Below are 18,692 nucleotides of genomic sequence, written 5' to 3' on the forward strand. Positions count from 1 at the left end.
GACAGCAAATCCTGAAGCCCTCTTGGAGGCAGGGGCATCTTTGACCCGGAAAAGGAGCCTGTAGGATGGAAATGGGATCTGGACGGAGGGTGTGGGGGACCCCACAGTGACCTGCTCTGCCAGGTGGTCAAGAGGTCCCAGAGGCGCCCCGAGGGAGTTGGCTGAACCAGCCTCCGCACTTCGGTCCAGTCCCTGGTCCCAAACCCTTTCAGCTCTAAAAGCCTTCGATCGACTGGGGCTTTCGGGGCTTTCGGGGGCTGGGTCCCGGGAAACCCCCTCGCGGGTCCTGCGCCCGAGGGGCGGCGAACCTGGGCCGGGGCAGCCACGCCCCCGCACCCCGATCGCGCGGGTCCCCAGGCGCGCAGTCTCCGGGACAGACCCCGAGGTCCCTGTGTACCCTGCCTCCCGCCTCCTAAAAATCTGCTTGTCCTCGGAGCTCCCCTAGCAAGGCGCGGCCGAGGAAGGGGTCCCGAGATGGGGACCGGGCGCGCCCGGCCCCGCACCTGCCGGGGAAGGCGGAGGCGGTGCGGGAAGGCCGGCCCCGGGGCGGCGCCTCTTTGTCCTGTGGCGGCGGCCGGGGCCCGGCGGGCTGGGGGGGCCGGGGGCGGGGGCGGGCCCTCGGCTCACGTGCTCGCCGCTCGGCTCTTAACCCGGCCCGCCGCCCCGCCGGATGGCCGCGGCCGGAGAGCGCTGAGCCTGGCGCCCTTCCCGCCGCCGCCAGCCTCGCTCCCCGGCCGGCCGGCGCCCCCGCCCGCGGCTCCGCAGCCCGCGCCCCCGCCCGCGCCCCGCCCCCGCCCGCGCCGAGCCGCTCAGCCGCAGCCCCGGACCCGGAGGATTATGAACGAGCCATGAGGCGGCTGCGGCGCTGGGCGATCGCGGCGCTGCTGCTGCTGGCGCTGCTACCCCCGCCCGGTGAGTGCCCCCCGCCCGCCCGCGCGCCCGCCCGCGCCCCCGCCCTGCCCCCGCCCCGGGGTTTGCGGCGCTTTCTGCTGCAGCCACATTTTCCTGCAGTGCTCGGGATGACAGCCGGTCCAGAGCGCGGGAGGGTGGGGGCGGGGGCGGGGGAGGGCGCGGACACCCACCTGTCCCCACGTCGCTCGCCCCACCGCGGCCATCCCCCTGCCTCGGGCCGGCGGACTCTGCAGGTCTCTGTGGGTTTGGGGGGGCAGTCGTGACAGTTGGACTGGAGTGAAGCTCCTGGCCCCTTCCCTATCCCATCGGGCTCTTCTCCTCGCAGGACATCCTATCTTCTCCCCCCAGGCTCCCCAGAGCTCCGAGGGCCACGCCAGAGTGGAGGTTGGGGGTGCCCAACCCATTCCCAAGTCTCTTGCCCCACAGTGGGCATCTACCTACAGCTATGGCCTTGTCTCCCCAGGTCTTGGGACCTGGGGTCCTGCTGGAGCTCTTCGTTGGAGGGTGTCACCCCGGTTGTGGGGCCCGGAAACCCCTGAGGTCACAGAGCCCAGCCGTCTGGTGGGGCAGAGCTCCGGGGGCGAGGTCCGGAAGCAGCAGTTGGACACCAGGGTCCGCCAGGAGCCACCGGGTGGCCCAGTGAGTGGGGCTGCGTGGGGAGGCGAGGGGGCTGGAGCAGGCCTTAGAGCCCAAGGGAGGCCAGGGGCAGCCAGGGTTTGGGCGCCTCCCAGCAGCTGGCTCCTGATGCTTCTTCCCTTTTCAACAATGGGCACCATGGAGCCCACTAGTGGGAGCACCCACCTGCCCTGCTCCAGGCCCCCTCCATCATCATGGGGATCCCCTGCTCTCAGTGAACTGAAATGCTCAGTCTTCTGCCAGCCCCCACTCCTCTCCTGCCCAACGGGGCTTGGCTAGGGCAATAAGGGCAGGGAGAAGCAGCTGAGAGCCCAGTCAGGGATTAGGGTTCCTGGGTTCTTGCCACAGGCACGCTTAGTAGGCTTTTTTGGAACAGCTTAGTGCTTGCTCTTGCCTCAGTTTCCCCCTTGCACTGCTAGGCTTGTTCTTTCTTCCCTCGCTGAAGGTGGGGCCTTGGAAAAAGGTTCCAGGCCACAAGCACACCCACAAATGCCACCACCCCCTGTCCTGCTCAGTTTCCAGGCCCCTCCTGCCTCCCAGAGGAAGGTTAGGAATGAAGGAGATTAATTGCAATTAATAATTAATTAATATCATGTGAATAATAATCACCCAGATGGAATATTCATTCAGCACGCCTCAGCTCTCCAGGAGCTTCAAAGCTGAAAGTTAGCCAGGCCAACGGGGGCGGTGGAGGTGGAGGGCGGGATAGTGAAGGCCTGGCAGAAATAGGTGTAGAGGAGGGACTCAGAGGAGGCTTGGAAGTTTGGGCAATTGAGGTCTTGGAGTGGTGGGAGGTAAATTGGGCTGGGCACAGGGAGGAAGGAGGGAAACGGAGGCTAACATTGTGGACATCTGTCAGACTGGCATCTGGCCCTGCCTAATGTACTTAGTTAAAAGCCCTTAGGGGGGGTGGAGGGGGCTGTGGGGGGTGCAGGGGCCGCACTTGGGAAATGGAATGGAGCAGGAAGGCAGCATGCATAATAGATGGACCATCACTCAGGGCGGTGCAGAGGGGGGTGGGGGTGGCTAATGGTCTTGAACAGGCAGGCCTGGGTGGGGTGGGGGTGGGGGTGAGGATGACGGTGGGGGAGTGGGAGGTGGAGGGTGGGAGGGAAAGAGGTGGAGGCTGCCTTCAGCACCTACCCAGGCTCCCTGGGAGGTGGTAGATGGGCAGTAGGGATGGTCCCAGGGCCAGGGATGGGAAATCCTGGCTAGGTGTGGCATTAGTCTGACTCTCTTCTCTGGTGTCCCTCTACCTGTGAACTGTGCACCCCAAGGCTGTGTTGGCTGGGAGGTGACTGCTGGGCCTGACTGCCAGGACTCCTGTCTGGTGCTTTAGGGGATGTCCAGAGAGGATGAAGGAATAATGCTATGGTTGGGGTCAGAGGTCAGAGGGAGGGAAAGCATAGGGCCAGGTAGGGAGAAAGAGTGGGTGCTCCTTTGCCACTGCTCTCAACACCTCACTTCTGTCCAGTTCGGAAGCAGGTGGGGCCTGAGGTCCTGAGGTGCAGGGAGCTTCTCGAAGTGCAGAAACCTGTGGTCACAGGGAGCCTGCAGCTGAGGGGTGAGGCAGGAGGACAAGCAGGGCCACAGTGTACCAGTGCGCTGGTTGTTCAGAGCACAAGGGTGCCTGGGAAGTGGGCTGAGTGAAATCGGTGAGCTCATGAGGGTGCATGCGTTCCGAGGGGACCCTTCTTCTAATCCACACAAAGCTGCTGTGTGGGCTGTGTCTGCCCCTGGGAAACCCAGACTCCTTCAGAGCCAAGGAGAGGGCAGGATGTGGGTAAGAAAACTGGGCAGTTTGGGTGTAGGGTCCCAGGCCCAGGAGACAGACCCTCAGCTGAGCCAGCTGGGGGAGGGGACCTCAGTCACTGGGCTGAGTTCCTGTGAGACCCACGAGACCAGCATTTACTGGAAATGCCACCCTGGAAGCCCTCAGTTGAGGACATATGCTACTGTGCTTGTGTTTTCTTCCCACAGAGGGGTGGGGGACAATTGGGCAAGGCTCAGTCACCAGTCCTTGCAAGATGGCAGTCAGGGGCAGGGAGCCACAGGGTCTGTGCTGGGAGCCCTAGTACCCCACTAGGGCCAAGGCCACACTGTGGCCTCTGCAGCCAAGGTTGCGGCGCTCTCCTGAGATCGGAGACAGGAGAGTGTCCTGGGAGGGGCTTGTGCTGGGCTCAGCTTGCTCCTGCAGAGCTGTGAACTGAGCCCTGCCACGAGGTTGGGCAGAGGAAGAGTTCACATGGGAGGCTAAAAAACTTCTATCTGAAAGGCTGCACATTTGGAGCAGGACAGCCTCAGTGAGTCTGACTGCATGGCCTGGGCAAGCCGCTGGTGCCTTCTGAGCCCCAGCTTCCCCATCCATAAAATGGGGATAATAGTCACTTTGCCCAGCTGCTGGGAAGATCAGAGAATCAGAGGAGATGATGTGTATACAGGTGTCCTGCCTCGGATCAGCAAGAGCAGATGTTCAACATCTGTGAGGCCTCCCCTCCCTCCTGAGTGTGGGGCCAGGTGCTGGCACGAGGGCCAGGTGTCAGATCAGAAACAGGAACCGGGGCATTTGGGGGTTACTCATCAGGCCCTGGGTGGGATTCAGGGGGGCAACGTGAGCAGAGGTCTTTCCTCCCCACCCAGACTCTGGCCTGTGGGCTTGACCTCCCTAAGCACCCCTGCTGGCTGCCTAGAGGGACCCAGCTGCCCAGAGTCTGTCTTCAGAGGGACTAATGACCCTGTAAGGAAGTGATTTTGTCCTCAAAAATTTAGGTCAAACCCAGTTATCAGAAATTCATCCAATTCTTCTCACAATCTGGGACTCACACTGCCCTAATGATATGTGGAGCCTCATTGCATATTGAGGGCTTTGGGGGGAGTTGCTGCTGGGGGAGAGGATGTCTCCAAGGTGGGGCCCCCGCTTCTCTGGCTCATCCCCATCTGCCACCATCCAGCTCATGCAGTTTACCCAGTTCCTCAAAGCCCTGTTCAGCTGGACCATTTACACTTCTTCCTTTTCATTTATTATTATTACGAATCCTAATGATAATCACACAATAAGGGCTTTCTTTTAATCCTCACAACAACCCTATTTCACCGATGGGGAAACTGAGGCTCAGAGAGTCAGCTCACTCAGGCCTTCTGATGCCTTTTCATTCAACATGAGTGTTGAGCCCTGGCAGGGAAAAAGGTGGGTGTAGCCTGAGCTCCAGGGGACTAATGGTCACCATGTAAAAAGCTGAATCAAGATGTGAGGAACCGTTAGGCCCAGGAGTAGAGAGGGGCCACACCTCTGTGGGTCGCTGGGTGCGGGCTTGCAGAAGAGGGTAAGGAAGAGGTCATGGCAGGATGAAGGTTCAGAAGGAAGGATTCAGGGTGGCTATCTTGGGGACAGTGCCTGGATGTTCAGATTTTCTAGGGCATTTGGGAACCCTAGAGATCTTTTGTCTCCCCTCCCCAAGACTGATTCCTTAGGTCTGGGGTGGAGGCCTGGCCTCCGTATTTGTTGTTTTGGGACTTCAGCAGGATCTTTGCCTCCTTCCCTCTGCATCCTGTATCTGGTCAGGTCTAAGCAAGTGTCAGATGGCCGGATGAGCTGGTGACAGGGAAGCTTTAGGGAGGGCATGGTCACTCCAGCCAGGTGGCCGTAGCTGCCATGGTAGACACGAACTCTAGCCTAAGAGTGAGACTTGACCCTGCACCTCCCCAGCGTGGCCCTGGGCCAGTCACCTCCAAGTGTCTTTCCCTGAGTCTCAGCCTGGCATTTGTAAAATGAGCACCAGACATCCTGGGCAGGTTGAGATCAAATGAGCCGCAGCATGTGAGAGTCGGATGGCCGCGGAGCAGGGGAGCAAGAGCGGGGCACAGGGTCGAGGCCCGGCCGCTGGTCACGAGCTGTGATGAGCTAGGCACAGAGGAGGGAAGGTGACAGGGGACAGGAGGGGCTCCCGAGGGATAATGGGAGAAATCAGGGGCAGGCCAGGGGCAGGAGGCAGGCCAGGCCAGGAGCAGTTTGGCTTTGATAGAACATGGGTATAAAGCTTGCTTGGGGAGTCTTAGGACTCTGGGGCCAGCAGGAGCATCCTCCCCAGGTGCCTGGGGTACAGAGATTCTGGGGACAAAGGTGGGTTTGCCTGATCTTTCTGATCCTTCAGACGGGATAACCCCGTGTCCCCTCGCCCCTATTTGGGCCTGGCCAGACAAAGCTGCCCAGCTATCTGATCTCCCTCCTCTTCCCCACAGGGGCAGGGGCAGGGGCAGGGGCAGGGGCAGAGCAGAGGTGGTCCAGGTCAATGGGGAGGAGAGGGAAGCAGTCACTACTTGCCCTTGACTTTTGATTTCAAGTCTGATCGATGCTCTAGGGGCACAGGGCGGAGCTTGGAGCCTCAGTCAGCCTGGGATGGGGTGAGTCAGTGTCCTTCTGGCTCAGAGGGCTGCCAACCCAGGCTCTGGCCCTTTGCCCCCACCTCACCCCCTCTCCCAGGGCCTCTCGTGGACACTGGGCCATTTCCGTCTTTCCTCACCTTTGGGGTAAGAAGGCCTGGAAGCTGATTTGCTAGGCTTGAATCCCAGCTCCACCACTTGTTAGATGTGTGACCTTGGGCAAGTTAGTTAGCATCTCTGTGCCTCAGTTTCCCATCTGTCAGATAAGGATACCAGTAGCATCTATCCCATTGGGATGTTGGGAAGATCAAATATGATAATACTTGTAAAGCATTTAGAACAGGGCCAGGCACATAACTGCTCAGTAGAAATCCAGGTGGTCGATGGGGGAGCCACATAGCACGCGACTATGGGATTTCATGACATTGGGGCTCCCTTCCGTCCTGCAGCCTGCTCCTCCCAAAAGAAAGGCACAAATTCCTCACATCTGCATGGCCCAGTGGTGGGACCCTCATCTGGGGGCCTGGATTTCAGTCTCCTTACGTGGACAGGGGTGAGAAGAAGGCTACAGCTCCCCCCAGGCGGCCTCCCCCGTACTTCGTGATCTTTGTAGGACCTGAGGCTTGGAGTGGGGACATGGGAGCTGGAGAGGCCAACTCCCCCTCAACCCCAACTCTCCTGCCTCTTCTCTTGGGGTGGCTTTCCCTCCAGGCACACTAGCTTCAAGTCTGGAGTCCCCACCCCCCACAGTAGCTTGCTCAGGCCTGGTGCGTTGTCATGACAACCTGGAGCCTCCCAGCCCCACTGCAAAGGCCCCCTCTGAAAAATTTATCAGGAAAACTTCCGTGTTTAAAAATTAACCATGGAATTGAAATATTAAAGATGAGCCGCTTTGGACTTGGGGGTAAGGAGCCAAGTTCTTTTGTCCTGACAGGATGGCATCTGCCCATCGTCCAGTTTCCAGGGGCCCCACAATCAACTCCGGCCCACTCCGCCCCGTCTGCAGAGTCCGAGGTCTCCTCCTTAGATTGAGGCTGGGGCCAGAGTAGGGAGACAGGAGGGAAGGCGCCTGATTCAGCAGGTTCCCAGGGTCACCCTGCACCCCATCTCCTGTTTGCTCCTTTCCCATAATACTTCTGAGGGCCTTCTTTTTCCACCTAAGGGCCTCCCTGAGGCAGTGAGCAGGCCAAGCAGCCCCTCTCCATCCTGGCTGCCCCCAGAGACTGACCCCAGAGAGGGTGGGCTGGCACCTGCCCCCTACGCTGCTCACCATGCCCTGACCCAGAGGGCAGAGTGGGCTGTGCCCAGGTGTGTTCACTCCTGCCCCTACCCCCAGGAAAGGCACAGGGTCTTATGCAAAGCATCTCCCCCCAAAATCAATGGTCCCATAGCTGCTCGACTAGGCCCTCCCCTGCCCTCCCCAGGGCTTCTCCCTGTTCTGGGGTTCCCCCGATTCCCTAATTCCCACCTTCAGGCCTCCCCAGGTTGACCCTCCCTCTGCCCTCTCCCCACCCTCAGCCTGTCCACCTGGCCCAGGTGAGTTTCGTCATCCCAGCCTTCGACTCCAACTTCACCCTGGACCTGGAGCTGAACCAGTGAGTGTGGCCTCGAGCCTGGGAGGAAAAGCTACAGGCGGGCGGGCAAGGCATAGCCGGGACTTGGCTCGCTGGTGGGGCGGGGGGTAGGTGGGTGCTGGGCCAGGGCAGGGGATCTGGATCTGAGCGGGGGCGGAACCCAAGTCTGACCCAGTACCACCAGTGACCTGTCCTTCCTCCTGTCCACTCTGTTCCAGTCACCTTCTCTCCTCCAAATACGTGGAGCGCCATTTCAGCCGGGAGGGGACAACCCAGCATAGCACCGTGAGTGCCTTTGGAAGGGGACAGGGCAGGTGGAATGAAAGGAAGAAGGCCATTAGATATGGAGTCTGGGGTGTATTTTACACTTGGGGTGGGCCTGGCCCCTCAGGACCCTCCATCTCTCCCCACCTTCGAGGTTTTGAGCATCGGAGTCAGGTGGCATGTCAAAGGGTGTATGGAGTCCTGAGCTCCCCTTGCCCAGCTCCAGAGGCCTGACCCCAGCCAGCCTCTCTGCCCGCATGGAGGCATTCAAGCACCCTCACTGCTCCATGCCCAGACATTCTGGGAGGGGAAAGTTGGAGAAATGTCCTTTTGCTCAGCACCAAGGCCCTGGGAATTCCTGGCTGCCTGGGATACCAGGGTCCCAGCCCTGGAGGCCCAGGGTCCCAGCCAAGATGAATGAGTATCTATAAATAGCCTCCCCCCCCCCCCCAGCCTGTTCAGTAACTGGAGCACAAGTAATTCTGCAGGAAGCAGGGGGAGGGGTGCTGGTCCCCTCTGACCCATGAGCTGGGCCAGGAGGACACATGCTGCTCACAGTTCCTCAGACACAGACCACGTGTCCAGGAGTGGTCCACGGAGGCAGTGGCATCTGTGAACACACTATGTGTGAAATTGTGTGTGTGTGTTGGGGGTAAGTCCATAGCCTTCATCTAATTGAGTGAGAGAATCCATGGTAAGTGCTTAGAACAGTGAGTGGCACATAGTAGGTGCTATGTGAGTGCTAGTTATTTTCACAAAAGAGTTCAGGGTCCCTGCATCAGCCACAACAAATGGTTAAGGACTCCTGATGTCGTCCAACTTCCTCACTTTGTAGGTGAGGTGAAGGGCGCCCGAAGAGGGCTAGGAAATTGACCAGGGCCAACCAGCAAATTAGGAGCGCAACCAAGTAGAGCCAGGCTGTAGCAGTTCAGGTGTACCCAGGATTTCATGCCAGGGCAGGGGGCATGTCCACTTACATTCTGCTGCTCCTCCAGGGGGCTGGAGACCACTGCTATTACCAGGGGAAGCTCCGAGGGAACCCCCATTCCTTTGCTGCTCTTTCCACCTGCCAGGGGCTGCAGTGAGTATGGGGAGGGGCTGGGCAGCCTGGTAAAGCCTTCAGCCCTGGGCCTGGGGATGGTGGGGAGCTGCTCCTCTCTCTCTGCAGTGGGGTCTTCTCTGATGGGAACTTCACCTACATCGTGGAGCCCAGAGAGATGGCGGGGCCTCAGGAAGCCCCTCAGGTGAGCTTTCACTGTTCCCTCTAACGGCCCTGCCATGCTTTGTCCTGATGGCTGTCACTGCCCCTTCCTCCTCCCTTGGTAACCTCCCTCGCTGCCCTCAGTGACCCCAGCTCTGATTCCCTACCCCTACCCCCAGCTCCAATGTCCCTTCTGTCCCCCAATTAACCTCCCATTGGGCTCCAGTGTCCTTTGCCCCTATCTCTCAGGGAGCCCCCAGGTCTTGACCCTGGAATCTGAGCATCTTGGAGATCAGATCCGACATGAGATCTCTGGCCAGTTCTGGGTCACTCTGGGGTGGGGTGGGGGGAAGGGCTGGAGCTGCCCCCCCGCCCCCATAGGCTGGGCTCGGAGCAGATCTGGTCAGCCTTCCAAGAACTAATTTCCTTTCATTGCAGGGACCACATCCCCACCTCATTTACCGGACCCCTCTCCTCCCAGCCCCCATTGGATGCAGGGAACCAGGTAAAGGAGGAAAAGTGGGGCTGGGGAGGGGCCTGGCTGTGCCCCCCCTCACCTGTCCCTTCCCCCAGACTGCCTGTTCGCTGCCCCTGCCCATTCTGCTCCTCCGAACCGGCCGAGGCTGAGAAGGAAAAGGCAGGTACGGGGCCCGCACAGACCTCGGGCTGCAGAGACCTCAGGCTGTGGTCCAGAGCAGGACACCCCCATCCATGGTCGGGGCAAAGAAGGGCTCAGAGTGATGTGGCTGGGCGCCAGGGAACTATCTCTGAGAGGGAGCCTCCCACCCCATTCCCTAATGCCCATGTCCCCATGGTGGGCTAACAGGAACTGCCCTCATACCAAGGCTGAGAAGAGATGCTACCCCCGCCATTGGGGGGCTGGCATTGTCCCTGGTTGGAGCCCAGCCCCCCAAGTCTGTCCATGGCTTGACCATGACGCCAGGCATAGAGGAGACTGATTCCAAGTGCCCACCCACCCCCCAGGTCCGCCGGGGCCACCCTACGGTGCACAGTGAGACCAAGTATGTGGAGCTGATCGTGATCAATGACCATCAGCTGGTAAGTTCCCAGGCTGGGGGCAGCCCTGGGAGGAGGGGCTGGAAGCAGCCTCGCCCTCCACCACTCTTCCTCCAGTATGAGCAGATGCGCCAGTCGGTGGTCCTCACCAGCAACTTTGCCAAGTCCGTGGTGAACCTGGCAGATGTGGTGAGTAAACCTCCTTTCCCCTCCCTCTCACCCCAAGCCCCCCACCCAGCTGCATACATCCTTGGGGTGAGCAATCGAGGGCACTATCGGCCACTGACCCCTACTTCCTGGAAACAGACTGAAGCCCTCTTCCAGCCTTAGCCCCCCCACACCCACTCCCACCCTCCAGCTTTCTCACCATCTTTTCCCATCTGGGCCCAGATGTATAAGGAACAGCTCAATACCCGGATAGTGCTGGTTGCCATGGAAACGTGGGCAGATGGGGACAAGATCCAAGTGCAGGATGACCTGCTGGAGACCCTGGCCCGGCTCATGGTCTATCGGCGGGAGGGCCTCCCTGAGCCCAGTGACGCCACCCACCTCTTCTCGTGAGTTCCCCACCCCATGCATCCTGCCAGCCTCGCTGGTGGTTGCGGTGCTCAGGGTTATTGAACACCTACCTGCTCTGTGCCAGGTGATCTTGCAAGGCCTGGGACTGGTGGGTCTTATCTTGTTCCTGCCCCCAGCCACTTGCAACAGGCTGGGCATCCTCCCCTGCATCTTAAGCTGATGTCCTTTTTCCTTACCTGCCATCACCTCTGCCATCACCCCCCCTTCGTTCCCTCTTCTCTTTTCAAACTGTCCCAGCGTCCCTTCCTGGTAGGGGAAAAGCCTGATAAAAGGTCCTTGCAATTAGAGAGGATCTAATAGGAACCTCTCATTTGGCTTATGGGCAAACAAACCCAAAGAAAGGAAAGGGCTTGCCTGAGATCACAAGCTGGCATGGAGGGCAATACTCACCTCCTCGAGGAAGGGCTCTAGTTGGGGAGGCTTCCTGTCTGCCCCTCACAGCCCAAGGGAGCCACCAAGGGTAGGGCAGGAGTGTTTCCTGACAACCCTCTCCCTTCCAGGGGCAGGACTTTCCAGAGCACCAGTAGTGGGGCTGCCTACGTGGGAGGCATCTGCTCTTTGTCCAGGGGTGGAGGTGTGAATGAGGTGAGCAGTGTGGGGTCATAGCTGGGATAGGGGTGAGAGCGGGAGGGGCTGCAAAGGGCATGAGCCCTGTGCCTTTTGAAGGGATGTAGACATCTTTGTGCTCCATCTTCTTCACCCCAAGTATGACAACATGGGGGCCATGGCCGTGACCCTGGCCCAGACGCTGGGGCAGAACCTGGGCATGATGTGGAATAAACACCGGAGCTCAGCAGGTATCAAGGAAGACCCCATGTGGCCCCATAACCGGCCCAGACTCACACCCAGCAGCTCCAGAAATGAAGAGGGTGTCCATGGGAGGAGGGCCAGTCATTCACCCTCCCTTATATACCCTCGGCTCACCTCTCAGGGGACTGCAAGTGTCCGGACAACTGGCTGGGCTGCATCATGGAGGACACTGGGTGAGTTTTGGGAGCTAAACCAGGGGAAGGCCTTGGGCGGGGAGAGTCCTAGAGTAAGCACTGGGTGGAAGTCTGGACCTGGTGGCCTCAAGAGGTCCAGCTGTCAGGACCACTCAGGATTCCAAGAAACCCTGTTTTGTGTGGGACTCTGCACTGGGAGACCAGGTTCCCCTGCGGGACCCTGAAACTAACCGGACTGCAGTGCGCACTGTTGCCACTGGGCGCCGCCAAAGCCCCGTTCGGAGGCATCTTCCCTCCTTGGCGCCGCGCCTCCGACTCTCGGAGTCCCAAGATCGCAGGGAGGGGAAAGGAGCGACGTCCTCTACCCACTCCTGCTTGGGGGCAGGTGGGAGGATTTTTGTGCCGTCCCCGAGAACATAGATCCTCAGCCTCCCCGAGAGGGTGACCGAGTCCCGGGTGCAGCCCTTTCCCAGTCTTGAGAAGGGGTTAGAGTGGTCTGGAGGGTTGGGCGCGCGGGCCGCGCCCCCGCGGCACCGTCTCCTCATTCCCGCCCAGGTTCTACCTGCCCCGCAAGTTCTCGCGCTGCAGCATCGATGAGTACAACCAGTTTCTGCAGGAGGGCGGCGGGAGCTGCCTCTTCAACAAGCCCCTCAAGGTACCAGGCCAGCGGCAGGGAACGTGGGAGGGGCGCTCGGGCTGGTCCTGGTCAGGCTCCCGACACCCCTTCCCCGGCCAGCTGCTGGACCCCCCTGAGTGCGGAAACGGCTTCGTGGAGGCAGGGGAGGAATGTGACTGCGGCTCTGTTCAGGTGAGAGACCGGTGCCAGGTGGGAGGCAGGGAACTCGGGGATGGGCGCGAGAAAGGATCTAGGTGGGGGGGTCCGGGCTCGCCCGCCTCCCTCCCCTTCTCCCCGCGTCCCTCAGGAGTGCAACCGAGCGGGCGGGAACTGTTGCAAGAAATGCACCCTGACTCACGACGCCATGTGCAGCGACGGGCTCTGCTGTCGCCGCTGCAAGGTGAGGGGGACCCGCCGCTGGGGCGGGAAGGAGGTGGGACCAGCTGCTGAGGTTCTGATTAGGGGTGGGATTTAGAGAGAACGGCTGGGGGGGTGGAGTGCAAATCTGGAGGGGAGGGGCTTGGAGCGAAGAAAGCGCCAATGGAGAAGGAGAAGGGGGGGCCTGCGGGCCTGTCGAAGGCGGGGCAACGAGGGGGGGGCACCCGCTGGGAAGGGGTGGGAGGGGCGGCACCGTGAGCAGTCCTGGGGGCACCTCTGATTGGGCTGGGAGCGAGTGGGGGCGGGGGGAGAAGCAGCCGTCTAGGGGTGGGGGGGCACAGACCTAGGGGCGGGGCCGTGGGGCAGTGAGGCGGAGGGTAATACGCGGTTCCTTCCTGAGCCCTGAAACGCGTCCTTTCCGCAGTACGAACCGCGGGGTGTGTCCTGTCGAGAGGCCGTGAACGAGTGCGACATCGCGGAGACCTGCACGGGCGACTCTAGCCAGGTCCGTCTGGGCCGGCCGCCCCTAACCCTATGGCTCTGGCTGTGCCGGGTGACGGCGCTGCCCCTCCGCGGCGCCGCTGGCGTTGCCGCCGCTCGTTAGCCTGTTTCCACATCTGAGAGAAGGGTCGTTCATGCCTCCTGGCTTTGCTCTTTCAATTATAAACCGACATGTGTAGTCTGACTGGTGTTCCCAGCACCTGGAGCGGTCCCGGTGTGCGCTAGGGAATGGAGTGGACGATAATATTAGTTAATATCTCTTAATCTTTCTTACGTGCCAGGCATTTAGTTCTCCCAGCCCTGTTTAGTGGGTGCAGGAAACAGGGACACTGGAGAGGCTATGGGACTTGCCAACCTGCGGAGTCTGAGTTCCAATCCAGGTCTTTGTTCTTGACATGGAAGAACCCTAAACGTGAGCCCCCACTTCGGGGGCATTAGGTCACCCCTTCCTTCCTCCCTGGGGCCAGCCTCATCTCTCAGTCCTGTGGCTGCTCTGCTCAGTCCAGCCCCTCTCTCTGCAGTGTCCCCCTAACCTACACAAGCTGGACGGTTACTACTGTGATCATGAACAGGTATGATGGCGTGGGGGCTCCCCTCCCCTTGGACGTTCCAGGTCAGTACATGTGTCAGTCCCTTTTGTCTCTTGTTTATCCCTTAGGGCCGCTGCTATGGAGGTCGCTGCAAAACCCGGGACCGGCAGTGCCAAGCCCTTTGGGGCCACGGTGAGTCTGGCTAGGAATAGGAGAAGGGGCTCTGGAGGACCCAGAATCCAGAGTCTGATGAGGAGGCAGGTTCTGGCTAAATATGCCCTCCACCAAATGTGTGGCTCACCAGGCTCTCAGGGACCCAGCTGGACTGGGGGTCAACCAGAATGTTGGGATATAGGCCTGAGGTCCTGGGGTGGGTTCCGGGGTGACTGGGGTGACACCTCACATCTTCTTCTTACAGCCGCTGCTGATCGCTTCTGCTATGAGAAGCTGAATGTGGAGGGGACAGAGCGTGGGAACTGTGGGCGCAAGGGGTCAGGCTGGGTCCAGTGCAATAAACAGTGAGTGGCCAAGGTTCCTGGTTGAGCCTCCCCAGCTCTGGGGCCTGGATTTTTTGGGTGTTGTTGTTTTTTTTTTCAGAGATGGAATAGTAGGTTCTTCTAGATGTGCCTGTGAGTTCCAATGGGAGAATACGTAAAAAATCAGGGTGTGGGGAGAAGGCAAATTCAAGTTTAGTAGTTAGGTCAGAGCTCAGACTTAGAACTCACTGTCTCCACGGTACCCCAACAGGGACGTGCTCTGTGGCTTCCTCCTCTGCGTCAATATCTCTGGAGCTCCTCGGCTGGGGGACCTAGGAGGAGACATCAGCAGTGTCACCTTCTACCACCAGGGCAAGGAGCTGGACTGCAGGTGTTGGCTGGGACCATGGCTGGGGAAAGGGAGGTTGCAGCTGTGACGGGGTAGGGGGCATGGCCAGAGGTTGGCTATGCTGTTTCCCCAGGGGTGGCCATGTGCAGCTGGCCGATGGCTCAGACCTGAGCTACGTGGAGGATGGCACAGCCTGTGGGCCCAACATGCTGTGCCTGGATCATCGCTGCCTTCCAGCCTCTGCCTTCAACTTCAGCACCTGCCCAAGCAATGGGGAGCGCCGCATCTGCTCCCACCATGGGGTGGGTGCCTGGAGACCAGGGATGGCAGGAGAGGTTTATAAGAGGGGATAGGGCCCTGCTTACCTTGACTGGCCGCACCCCACTTCTAGGTCTGCAGCAACGAAGGGAAGTGCATCTGTCAGCCAGACTGGACAGGCAAAGACTGCAGTATCCACAACCCCCTGCCTACATCTCCACCCACTGGGGAGACAGAGAAATATAAGGGTGAGGCTGGCACTGGCCAAGGTGGGGCTCTGTCTTTTCTGCTTACCATGCCTGTCCCTGCCAGCTGAGCTCTGCCCTCCTCCCCAGGTCCCAGCGGCACCAACATCATCATTGGCTCCATTGCTGGGGCTGTCCTGGTTGCAGCCATCGTCCTGGGAGGCACAGGCTGGGGATTTAAGTAAGAGACACACGCTACCTACACCCCTGGTGTCCTAGGGATTATCAAACCGTAGGCTGTTGGATCTGAGGGGCCCTCTCTGAGAGGTTAGCTAAATCGGAGCTCACACATCACAGTCCAAGCCAGCCATAGGGTCTAGTTTTAACATTTTAAAAAATTAGGTGGTCATATTTTAAAAACCCAGAGATTTTACATTAATCATGCTGATTTCCAGCTTCTCTTGAAAAATGAGACAAATGGGCACCACTGTGCTTCAGTGTGATCCAGTCACAGAGAGTTGCTGAGCACCACTGCCCAAGAAAGGGCCTGTGACCTCCCTCTCTAGGTCTCACGCAGCCTACGGTGTTCTGTGGGCATCTGAGTCTAGGGCTCTGGAGCTGGTCTAACACCCTCAGTGTGCTAAGGAGGGAGCTGAGGCCCAGGGTCATGTAGTGAGTGAGTTGTGGAGTCAAGACTCAAACCCAGGTATCTCTCCCTGGGCCTGTCATTAGTGTCCAGGCCCTAGGCCCCTGACCCATCTCTGGGGCAAGGGGTCTTATGGGAACTAAAGGGCCCTAAGAGGAGGAAAAGGTTGCAGATGGCTCCTTTTTCTTTCTCTCTCTGCCTGTCCTCTCTTTGGCTCCTGAAGAAACATCCGGCGAGGAAGGTATGACCCGACCCAGCAGGGGGCAGTGTGATGGCGGCCACGTCACCCCTCAGCTCGCTGTCCGTCTCCATCTCATTTGTCATCTTGCATTCCGTTGATGAGAACTAAGGGCTGATTCCCCCACCCCACTGTCAATGCTGTCACTACAGCTCCCAGAGGAAAGTCCTGAGCCTGCCCTTGCCACCTCTTGCCCAACCATCCCCTCAGGCCTTGGTCCATTTGCTCCTGCTCTTCCTATGGCAAGACCACTCTTGGCCAGATAGACCCTGGAGCTGTGCCCCCCTCTCCACAGCCCCCATCCCCTGGAAGGGAACCTACCTCTGCATCCCATCTGTTTTGTCTTTCATGTCACTGTGGCTGTCTCACCTCCCACCAGATCCCTGGCCAGCCTTTGACTTGCTGTCTCCAGGGCCCAGCACTGACCTCCTAGGGCCCATCTTGGGGTTTGGGGGTGTCTCCCTCTGGGCCCTGCCTCATATGCTTCCCTGATGCCCCCTCTCCCTTCCAGGTCCGGAGGGGCCTAAGTGCCACCCCCTCCCTCCGAGCCTGGCACCCACATCTCAGCCCTGAACCAGGAGGCTGCCCCTGCCCAGCCATGGAGGGAGGCACCACGCAATGTCTTCCAGGCCCAAGCCTTTCAACTCCTGGCCCCATGGGGGTTTGGGTGGGGGTCTGTGGCCCTGCCCTTCACACTACCAGGGAGGACCAGGCCAGGGGCATTTCCCTCATGGTCCCCAACCCCACCTCATGGGGCTTTGGCCTTGCACACCAACTCTCCCTGTGTGAATGTAGCTTCCATCATCACAGATTGCCACAGCTCAAGTGGTGGGGGAGGGCTAAAGAGATGCCCCAGTGGGCATGGCCTAGGGTGGCCCTTCCTCAAACCAGGCAGCTGGGACAGGGTTTTAGCTCTCTAGGACTTAGGGAGAGGGGCTGAATCTACTTTTTTTTTTTTAAACTGAATTTTAACTGATGAATGTAACTCTGGGGGTGCTGGAGCCAGGACAGTTGTGGGGATGTTTTGACATTTGTGGGAGGGACTGGAGGAACTGAGGCATGGCCATCCCCCAGGATGACCACACCTGGAATCTTCTCACTGAACATGGATGTCCCCAAGCCAGGCAGGGGCTGGGCATCCTTGCTTGCCCCCTTCTCTCGGCCCTGCTGAGCTTGGAGAGAAGTCTGAGTGCTCATTCAAACCAAAGCTGCCTGCTCCGTGCCCAAGCCTACATTATGGGTACAGTGACCACATGTCCCAGATTGTCTTCAATTCTAAAATGACCATCTTGCTGTCCTTGCTAGGATGCATGTATTTGAGGGTCTAGAAAATACAGTCCCTGAAATAAAATGGCACCTTCCCCCTTTCAAGAAGGGTGATTCTGGGGCTGACTCAGGGATTAGGTGCCCCTGGTGTGGCCTAGAGGTCCCAGGTTGGGCCATCTTTTCCTGGGAGGACTCTCCCAAATAGGGAAGGCCAGAGGTGGCCCAGTGCCTGGAGGGTTAGGGGCTCTGCCTGTGATGTGCATGAGGAGGTAGGAAAAGGCAGGTCTCGTGTATGATCCTCAGCTTCTAGAAAATTCCTCAAGGCCCTGTCAAACCCATTCCACTCCTTACCCCCATTCCAGGGCCAAGTAGTAAGTTTACAGTTGTTTTCCCCCTTATGTCCTCTGATCCCGACTGCAGTGGGGCCTGAGAGACAGGTGGAGGCCAGGCAGAATTCCTCAGTCCTCCCACAAAGAAAGTCCTGCCCATGGCCTTCCCTCATGACCCCCTCTTGGGAAAGAGGAGCTCTGGCTCCTTGACTGTTGAAGACTAGATGGCAGGGGCAAGATGGGGGTCAAGCTACCTATGGATGAAAGCCACAAATGAATGGAGCCCCTCTCCCCAGGGATACCCACCCAGACTCAGCAGGGATTTCTGAACACCCCAGGGCCTTTGAGCTGCCTATTTCAGTCCCTCTGCTTCTGGGACATCTTTGACGAGGAATCATGGAGGAGATGGCTCCCTATTTATCTGCACCACCCCTCAGGGCAAACTGGGGACTGAAACCCATTGACACCTTTTTGGGTAGCTGGATGCGGCTACAGTGGGGTCCTTAATACTGAGCTTCAGCTGGCACTGCCCAAGCAAGGGGGATGTGTGGAGTACCCCTCTGGCCAGTCCTGCTCCATCAGCACCCCCAAGCTGGGGCATGGGCATAAGGGCAAGGGTTGGGTTTTGCACTACTGCTGCGATACCTTAAGGCGCCCTCTGGTGGTGCACACGTGCGCACAGGTGGCCGATGCAGCTGGCACAAGCATTTGGATCCACATCTCCGCACAAGAGTGAATACCTCTGCACACATGGACATGTCTGTGTGTGCATATGTGGGGGTGGGGGTGTGGAGAACTTAAGATTTCCTGTGACCAGTCCACGTGGCTCCCAGCTGTCTGTATCCTCCTTTCGACCCTGGCAGCGCCCAGGAACGATTGGAGGCTGCATTGACCTGGGCCTGGAACTGGCTCCATAAAGCATCCTGTATATATGTCATCTGGGGCTCAGGGTGGGGAGGCTGGGACAGAAACATCAATTAAAGATCATGTCTGGAGGCTCATACTAACCTGTGCCTCTCCTTTCTGTCAATTACCAAACTGTGACTGGGGGGGGGGGCGGGGGGGGGGACGGGGGGACACGACAGGACACCCTTCCCTGTCCTTAATGGCCCTGGAGGGAGCATGATGATGTGTGATGATGGAGGGGGTGGGGGATGGACACTGAAGGCAGGAAGTGAGCACCTAGTACTGGGCACTGGGAGGCTAGGAGGCAGGGCGTAGTTTTCCATCCACGGCCAGTAATCAGACACAGACTGGGTGGAGGGTCTGGCCCTTCCACTTCCTCTGCTCTCCTAACAAAGATAAACTGCCTTCTGGTTTCAAAGCAGAGCACAGGGGAAGTGAATTGGAAAGCACCTTACTAAAAAGGAGGAGGCCTGGCAGGGTGTGGCTCAGCGGTTGAGCATCGACCTG

The 18,692-nt window shown here is 59.1% G+C and overlaps 1 protein-coding gene across 2 annotated transcripts; it reads left to right on the plus strand.

The window, feature by feature from the left end:
* The first annotated feature begins 803 nt into the window (after positions 1 to 803).
* Positions 804 to 18,282, plus strand: ADAM11 (ADAM metallopeptidase domain 11). Of its 2 annotated transcripts, XM_081161101.1 has the most exons (27): positions 804 to 912; positions 1,376 to 1,551; positions 7,447 to 7,523; positions 7,721 to 7,787; positions 8,762 to 8,847; positions 8,935 to 9,010; positions 9,406 to 9,472; positions 9,541 to 9,608; positions 9,952 to 10,026; positions 10,102 to 10,173; positions 10,375 to 10,541; positions 11,064 to 11,148; positions 11,270 to 11,360; positions 11,495 to 11,546; positions 12,063 to 12,162; positions 12,244 to 12,315; positions 12,431 to 12,523; positions 12,926 to 13,006; positions 13,524 to 13,574; positions 13,661 to 13,724; positions 13,951 to 14,050; positions 14,280 to 14,399; positions 14,491 to 14,659; positions 14,749 to 14,863; positions 14,951 to 15,041; positions 15,670 to 15,687; positions 16,196 to 18,282. In XM_081161101.1, the coding sequence occupies exons 1-27, from the start codon at positions 849 to 851 to the stop codon at positions 16,209 to 16,211; spliced, it is 2,313 nt and encodes a 770-aa protein (XP_081017227.1). In that variant the 5' UTR covers positions 804 to 848; the 3' UTR covers positions 16,212 to 18,282. The 2 variants fall into 2 exon arrangements, with proteins under 2 accessions (XP_081017227.1, XP_081017226.1); XM_081161100.1 differs by lacking the exon at positions 16,196 to 18,282 and having other exon boundaries at positions 15,670 to 15,818.
* The last annotated feature ends 410 nt before the right edge of the window (positions 18,283 to 18,692 follow it).

Source organism: Miniopterus schreibersii, assembly GCF_964146895.1.
Source record: "Miniopterus schreibersii genome assembly, chromosome: 16".
In the NCBI taxonomy this organism is placed as follows: Eukaryota; Metazoa; Chordata; class Mammalia; order Chiroptera; family Miniopteridae; genus Miniopterus; species Miniopterus schreibersii.

Coding starts and splice junctions, on each gene's coding strand:
- ADAM11 (XM_081161100.1), top strand. CDS start 849: ATGAGGCGGCTGCGGCGCTGGGCGATCGCGGCGCTGCTGCTGCTGGCG. Junction 12,163..12,243: donor TCTTCAACAAGCCCCTCAAG/GTACCAGGCCAG, acceptor TTCCCCGGCCAG/CTGCTGGACCCCCCTGAGTG. Junction 13,725..13,950: donor CCAAGCCCTTTGGGGCCACG/GTGAGTCTGGCT, acceptor TTCTTCTTACAG/CCGCTGCTGATCGCTTCTGC.